Genomic DNA, 8,410 nt, shown 5'->3' with positions numbered 1-8,410 from the left:
GGTGCTTCGGGCATGTCCAACTGGGAGGAGAACCCGGGGAAGACCCAAGACACGGTGGAGAGACTATGTCTCTCAGTTGGCCTGGGAACACCTTGGAGTCCTCCCAGAAGAGCTGGAAGAGGTGGCTGTGGAAAGAAATGACTGGACCTCCCTGCTCAAGCTGCTGCCCCCGCGATCCGACTTCGAAATAAGCGGAAGATAATGGACGGACGGACGGACAGTCAGACAGTTATTAACCAGACCAGACAGTTGTAGATTTCCTAACCAAAGGTCTATGAAACTATTTTACACCATGGCTGCACTTTCATCTGCCCTTTCACAATTTCTGTTTTGACCATAAACACTTTCCCCAGAGCTGAATTGTTGGCGATTGCTTGTGCCTGATTCTCTTCATCTCTGCCAGAAAAACCAGAGACTACGCAAACAAAGACCTACTTCCAAAATCTGTAATATTTAAAAGATGGTTGAGTGAGTTAGAAAGAAAAAGAGACGACCAGTGATGAAATCAAGCAAATCATTCACTTCAAATAGTCTGTGACAATATTCACAGAATATGTTTTGACTATTTGAGTATGTAGAATTAAATCCACAAATCAAAGCATTGACATCTCAGCCAAACTATACACTCTTTGCTCAGATGTACACATCTAGTATTTAGTGATTAGGTGGTGTTGCTTCTATTGAATGTGAATTTAAAAAACTTTTTGAAGTTGATTATCTGCTGGTAAAACATTCTCAGTGTGGAGCATGAGTGCATGACATGCAAAACAAAAGTAGACACATTTCAGAGCTGAAGAGCTACTCAGCACTCTAATCGCTTTTATCTTCTGTAAATACAAAGTTTTACCATTTTAACATCAATGCCACCTGCAGACAAATACCTTTCCTGATTACTGTGCTACTTCTCCCCTGGTACTTATTAAGGTAAAAAGACTGCAGCTCAGATGGCTAAAAATAACCACGCAGAAATTTATTTAGCTGACACCAAACAACATAAAAGTTATTTATTTCAATATGTGCCATTTATTAGTATTTTAATTAATGTGCTCTTTTAGCCTTTACACACATCCTTTTTTTAATATCTGTATAAAAACTTGTTCCATCTTTTGTGCTCTTCTTATGAATAGCTAAAGAACTTGAAATGAAATCCACATAACTTGCTTATTCTCCAGGAGGACTGTGTAGGCTTTTATATTTTCAAAGTGACACATAAAACCTGAACATTTAGAACATGTTAGCTAAGTGCTAACTGTGTCTGCAGACTAAAACTGTTAACACTAACAGAAATCTACAAATGTATTGTCAATACTGAAAGTTTTTAACATGAAAAATTAAGCTCACTTTTAAACTGTGTTATATTGATTTGTATATTTTTAACTTTATTTTCTTTTTGTGCAACAATAATTTAAGACCATTATCATATAAAAACAAATTAAGAAGTAGGCTATATAGATGTGATATCGGGATATTGTTCTTGTAATCTTAAACATACAAATAGACAGTACAGTGCTTTTTTTTTTTAGTACATGAACAATTTGCATTATTTTACAGATGAAACAAGCTTTTCATCCAGACATGTTGGAAATGCACAAATCTTTCTTCAATCTCAGACTGAGGAAAGATGGATTCGATCTCTTCTTGTTCTCACTTTGTAGACACCTTTGTTCTCTGATCATCTTCTCAGTGATCTTTGTTCTTAAAAATGTTATTCTGCCTTTCAGACCTTCTGTAAAACTGTCCTACTTTCCACCTCCAACTTTTCCTAACTATTCAGAGGACCACAACCATCTCCATCAGACAGATATGTTCCAACTTCACTTTATGAGCATCCATAAATACAGATTTTTTGTGTGTAATGATGTTCTCATTAAATGTATTTAAGACAACAAACACTAATCACTCCTAACTATCACCAAACTGGATTTTTTAGTTTTTGACACAAAGCACCTTAGGGCTTTGACTTTTTTATTGTCCCCCATCACCGAGTGAAGAGGGGGAATTGGAAATACCTTCTGTCCATCTGTACATGTTATGAGCATGATAACTTGAAAAATATGTGAGGTACTGGCTTGGATTTAGGTCTGTGGCTACATCTAAGGGTAGGAAAGGTCAGTATCAAAAATTGGGTTGCCATGTCCAAGATGGCTGCCACCACACATGTTAACCTTGTGAGTTGGCAACAGTGTTGGAGTCGGATAACTTGAAAAAAAATAAGTAACCTGATGACTTCTATTTTGGTGTGTGGCTGCATTTAGGCATAAAAAAAGATTCCTGTCAAAACTGGGTTTGTCTAAAAATATACTGTAGCTTCTAACTGTTTTCAAATGATTGATGTGGCCAAAGATTAATCTATGATGGCCAAGGCCACCATTAGCCACCTTCTGCCTCCACTATTGCACCTGGTGTTGGATAAAATTGTTCCCTCCGCTTGGCAGGATCAGTCACTCTACACTGTCTCAGGCAACCAAAAACTAAAAATAAAATAAAATAAAATAAAAACCACCTCTATTCTTATACACAGTGATACTCCTACACACTTGAATATCTTGCTCCAAAAATATTAAGGTTTACTTGCGGTGGCTATCTTGGATTCTGACTTGGCTATTCAGTTTTTGTTAGGGACCTTTCTTACAATGCAGCCACACACCAAAATGTAAGCTGGCACATTGCTTATTTGTCAAGTTATCCAGCTCACAAGGTTAACTTTTAATACATAAATGGCGGCAACCATCTTGGATTGTGATATGACAACCCAATTTTCGATAGTGAACATTTTTATGCCTAGTTGTAGCCACACACACCAAAATAGAAGACAGTACCTCACTTGTTTTTGGTTATTATGCTCACAACACAGACATACATTTATAGTGGTATCCATCTTGGATTTTGACAAGGCAACAAAACTTTAAAAAATTTCAAAAGGAGCCTTTCTTACGCTTAGATGAAGTAGATAGATGTAGTCACATGGAAGTCGGTACCTCACTTATTTTTCTAAATATCATGCATGCATATGCACAGACAGACGATCGGAGGGTATTTCCAATTCCCCATTTTCACTCCGTGATGGGGGACCAACTAAAACTCCATCCCTCCTCATTTCAAGATAATCTTGGTTCAAAGTGATGGCTTTTCTAGGCTAGTCTAACAAAACGGTGTGAAACAAAAACAAATCTATGAAAACTGATGGACACTTAGCATACCTAATGATAACTGGACCTCTTCTACATGCACTCCTGTTTATCGCTCTTCCCTATTTGTGTTAATTGTGTATGGGTGGAATGTCATGTTTTAATGTTGACCAGTTTAAAAAGGCCAAACAAGGACGGGTTTTGCAAATTTGTCTTTGGAATGACAACCTCGGTACAAAGCACTGGTGGCAATGCTCTAACATGCAACAGTGATTTTTATGCTGTTCTTGTCAAATAGTATTAAACAAAACTAAACACTTTCCTTGCTTATAGGTGACAACATCAGCAGGTCCACATCTGTATGTCTGAAGAGTTGCTGCTGTCACTTGTCTTTCTTAAACTGAGATTGTTTGAATGAAAGTTACAGGTTCAGAGCAGATCTGTACTGACTCTGTTGCGTGTTTGCATGCACTCACCCAGGTGAGACGATGTATGTCGGCCATGTGTGCATCCCTCCTCCATTGGTGTGAGGGTGGGTTTGGTGGTGTAACCTTCATGAGCGGATGAGGGGGTTGTGGCACACGAAACTGTGGGAAAATTCACAAAGATTGAAATGAGGCCAGAGACAAGAAAGAGGTCAAAGGTCAAACAAAAAGGCTGTGAAGAGGAGTAAAGTCAGAACAAGAGGAAGGCAGAGAAATTATGCAAAGCTCACACAGAGAGAGAGGAACAGTCTCCTACATGCAGGTGAACGTGGAGTTTTATCTTAATAAACGGGTAATTGTGCTTTTAAAAGTGAAATAACCGACAGGTACAATTGAGCTGATTTGACGGAAAGGAGGAGATAACGCTACAAAAGGGACAGACAGTAAAAAATTGTTCCACCAGCCTAACTCAACCAAACACTGTGCTGCAGTGAGAAAACACCAAAAACAGATTTGACTATGATTAATGAAGATGTTTTTGTCTTGAACTTGTTTGTATTAATGAAGAAGAGTGGTGATTTCCATGCTCTTTTGTAACATCATAATGCTGCACTGCTTCTCACTTTTACGCTGTCATAATTTTAAAAAATCAAGTAACCATTAAAACTACTGAGAATCTGCCCATCTCTGCCAGTGACAGGAACCCAAATAGGGTTGTCAAAAACATCAAGGGTCAGAAATTAATCAGTGCTACAGTTTATTATCTAATTACAGATCAAATCAGTGTGAGCGTGTGTCTTGCACACGTTGTAAAATAAAAAACCTGCCACTTTCTGCTTTACTGTCATCCTTTTGTGGCTCAGTGATCAGCGCTAAATATAAGGTTTGATTCCTACATTTTATTTAAAGGCATGTATTTTGAAGAGTTAAACAACAAAGGACATCATCATTCCTATATTTCAAAGTTACAGAAAACAATTTTGAATTGTGGTATGTAGAGTTCTTACTCGGACAGAAAGGTCAAGGCAACAGAACTTCTTTTTCCCACACAGAAAAAGTGCAGTCTATATTTGAGTTACAAACCACGAGAACAGCAGTTCACATGCATCAGCTCGTTTACGACTGCAGCTGTTTACCACTTTCTGCCACTGACTGAACAAAGTCGAAGAAGAGATGCAACCCTTCCTCAGGACAGCAACAACAGAGCAGCGTTGGCAATTACCCAAAACGTTTCTAGAGAAGTTACATTTGCTGCAGTTGGTGAGAAAATAAAAGGGAATAAATATTTGACAGTATTAATCTTTTTAACTCGAGAGGCACAGTCTTAATGAAGGAATGGGGCTTTCCTAAGCAGGCCAGCATCGATCTAATACCAGCACTGCTTATGATCGGTCTGAATGAGTAAAACGGTGCATTGGAATTTAGAATGACAATCTACATCACTCTCTGCTTTAAAAAAAAAAGCCCTTTGTTTATGTCTACAGCCTCCGTATTTCAGCTTTAAAGCAGTTCGGTCTCTCTTACTGCATTAAGATGTTAAAAGAATGAGAAGGGTAAGAGTCAGACTGGACCTAAATTGATCATATTCATCATAACAACCTCTGACTTTATGGAAGAAATGGTACTTCAATAATAAAGCCATAAATTCTTATTCCACTCACCACTCCCTACTACAGAACAACACTATGAATAAAACATCAAATCATTCAGTTCTGTGCCCCACAATATTCTCTATATACTTCTTTATGAATAATGTAGCAGTGCTTCTTATTAATATGGGCTTTCCTCGGTGGTGAGGTAATTGTGAACTAACAAACACACATAGTAAGCTTTAATGTCTGGCCCCTGGAAGCTATATTTTGAATGCAGTTACATCCACAACCTTATGAAAACTGTTTGCTGCAAAGTGCAGCTCCAGAGCTGTTGCAAAGTAATATAAAAGCAGCTAAACCTGACCATGTTTGTCATTGCACTGGAGTGACGGCAGAAAGCATAACATTCGCTACTCTGAAGGATAGCTCTGAATTTAAGCAATGAACACTGTTTTCTAATGGAAATGTCCATCCATCTTCCACGAGCTGTTCGTTACCATACACTTTGCATTCAACTAAAATGCTCTATATATCAGTTACAATATTTTATTATCAGCTATTATTATTTCGATAATCAATACATTTTTTAAAAAGGACAAAAACAAGCTGCGGCTTTGTCTTAAATCAAATGAACACATTATTTATTTTATCAAAACCCTCAACAGATTCTCAGGCCAATATAATAGCTACAGCCAAAGAAGTTGACAATTTTCTACATTTTAAAGAAAAATAACAGTAAACTGGATGAAAATATGGTCCACCTTGAGAGACACGTCTAACATTAAATTGTTCTGGTGTCTACACACATGGTATTGCTCAACAATCACACTGCACAGCAGTAGCAGCTCTCGATTAGTGAAAGAAATGAGAGAGTTTAGGGATCGAAGTACACTGTGAGGCCTCTTACTATACGCTGTAAGTGATATTGATTTATAAAACAGATGGGGAGGAAGTTTGCTTAATATAACTGGAAATAAGCCTGAAATAGCCAAAGGTGAGCTCAAAGGCAAAATGGGGCATGATAAAATCATCTTACAAGATAAAACTCAAGTATTATACCATCAATGCATGAATCTGAACTCTTGACTTCGCAGATGCATTGAAGTCAGAGTTCTTTGAAATTGTAAACATGTTTAAATGTTATACGTAAAGTGTGATAAAGACGTAATAAGTTAAGATGGAAGTTTACTGAAGCCTTAGCTATAATGTCTAATGGGTCGACTGGTTCTTTATCTGAAAATGAGGCTAAATTCTAACCAGTGCTGGAAATTTTCCTTTACTTACTGAACTCATTTCCCTTCAACACAAACCAAAATACAAACACATTCATGATTTTTAAATTTATTGGTTCTGGTACACTTCATTGACTTGACAAGAAAGAGGATAAAGAAGAGGAAGTGTAAATTTCCCATTGTACTTGCAAATAAATAAAAAAAATCTCCCTTTTTTTGGTTTGCATCAGCAAAAACTGTGCAAAGACGAGTAACCATGTTATTAAAGCGAAGCTTAAAAACCGTCTGTGCTATTCTAACATGACACTAAATTTTTAGTCGTTTCCTGTGCATTTTTGCTTTTTTCACTTTTAAAATTGTTAAAGCTGATAAGTGTTGAGCTATGCGTTGGCTCTTAGCATATTTCAGGAAAGTAACAGTTTCGACAGCTTGTATCCACTGACGGATCTCGTGTACAGGCTGCACAGCTAACTCAGAAAATAGACTGATAGTTAAAACTACTGTAGACAAAGACTCACTTACAATTATATATTTTTCTGTGTGTTAAAAAAAATAAACAAACTACATCATGAATTCTAACCTGATTTGTTGAGGTGAAATCAAGGCCTGCTTCTTGCATACCCAGGAACATGGTCTCTCCATCCAGCTGCAGAGAACAAAAGCAAGAGTAACAATGTCAACAAACTCAAATCAAACACTGCAAACGTAGCACAGCCAGCCGTGAGTGAGACGGAGGGAACAGATTAACTGGCAAGCAGCCAGACTATTTTCTATCTGCTGTTTTCTCGTGACACTCCAAGTCATTTCAGACTGAGCTCCTAAAGTCCATGTATGTGATGCAAAGGTTTGGATACACCTAAATGGTTCACGATAAGTAAGCACCTTACAAATATATGAAATCCTTGTAGGCAGGATAAAAACTAGAATGTAAAACAAAGAAATACAAATTAAACAGTTTAGAATGGACAAGATAGGCAAGTCACAGATACCTGTCAAAATGTATTTCTAATTTTGTGCTGTAGTCTATAAAACATATATTGTAGTAGTCTATAAAAACATATATTGTAGTAGTCTATAAAAACATATATTGTAGTAGTCTATAAAAACATATATTGTAAAGAAGGCACAGCAGTGCACCGTAGCCTTTACTACACTTCCTGTTTTCTATATTATCTGTACCACACTTCCTCATGCAGAGCCCCTTTATTCTAATTAAGTTTAACTTGTCCTCAAATTTTATTGTCACTGCAGGTAACTTCATATTTTCATCCATACATATTTCTTTAACATGACATAGCATACAGTCATGTCCCTGTAACCTTATCGTAACTTACTGCCAGCACTGTTGCCGGCAAACCTACCAAAGTTGGCCAAACTGGAGCTACAGCATCTTGGTGACAATGTAACACACTAACAATAACTGTAATAAGTTACTGCAAAACGGTAACAAAGGCAACAGTGGTAACATGACAGCGCTGTCAGTAATGCTATTGTACAAAGACATTTACAGTACTGTACTTCCCCTCTGTATTGTGACAGCTTGGTACAAATACACGTATCATTACACCCTTAATGTATACTGAACGCTGCAACACAGCACAGAGAACAAAAACCTGAAAAACATGTTTCAATGCATTTAAAATAAATAGTTGTTTGATAAATGTCTGTTAATGTTAGTTACATGAAACAAAAAAAATAAAAAAAATAATTTTGTAGTTGTATGTTAGTTACATTACCATCACTTGTCACTAGTTTAAGTTACCGATCGCTTTAGATTCCTCAATTTAAAAACCTATCTAATATATTTGCAACTCTTACTAATCGAACCCTACATCACAAACAAGGAAAAAACAAAACTGTATTTGCATCTGTAAGCCATATCCAAATATTTCTTGGTACCCTGAGTGGTACATAATCATTGTTTCGGTTGGCAAACACAAGAGAAACATTTGAACAGGTGGGGAGAAGCAAAGCACTAACTTGTCTACACACACACACACACACACACACACACACACACACACACACACACA

At 37.1% G+C, this 8,410-nt stretch overlaps 1 protein-coding gene across 1 annotated transcript in view; it reads right to left on the bottom strand.

Annotated features, from left to right (window-relative positions):
* The window catches only part of tox (thymocyte selection-associated high mobility group box), a gene marked incomplete in the record, with an annotated part of 66,735 nt that overhangs the window by 39,633 nt on the left and 18,692 nt on the right, over window positions 1-8,410 (bottom strand). Inside the window, 2 exon segments of the mRNA XM_037681544.1 lie at window positions 3,605-3,715; window positions 6,958-7,023. Coding sequence (XP_037537472.1) covers window positions 3,605-3,715; window positions 6,958-7,023 — 177 coding nt within the window.

The sequence above is a fragment of the Nematolebias whitei genome, chromosome 9 (genome assembly GCF_014905685.2).
Source record: "Nematolebias whitei isolate Nwh7 chromosome 9, NemWhi1, whole genome shotgun sequence".
Taxonomy (NCBI): Eukaryota; Metazoa; Chordata; class Actinopteri; order Cyprinodontiformes; family Rivulidae; genus Nematolebias; species Nematolebias whitei.
This window is presented reverse-complemented; position numbering and strand designations above follow the sequence as displayed.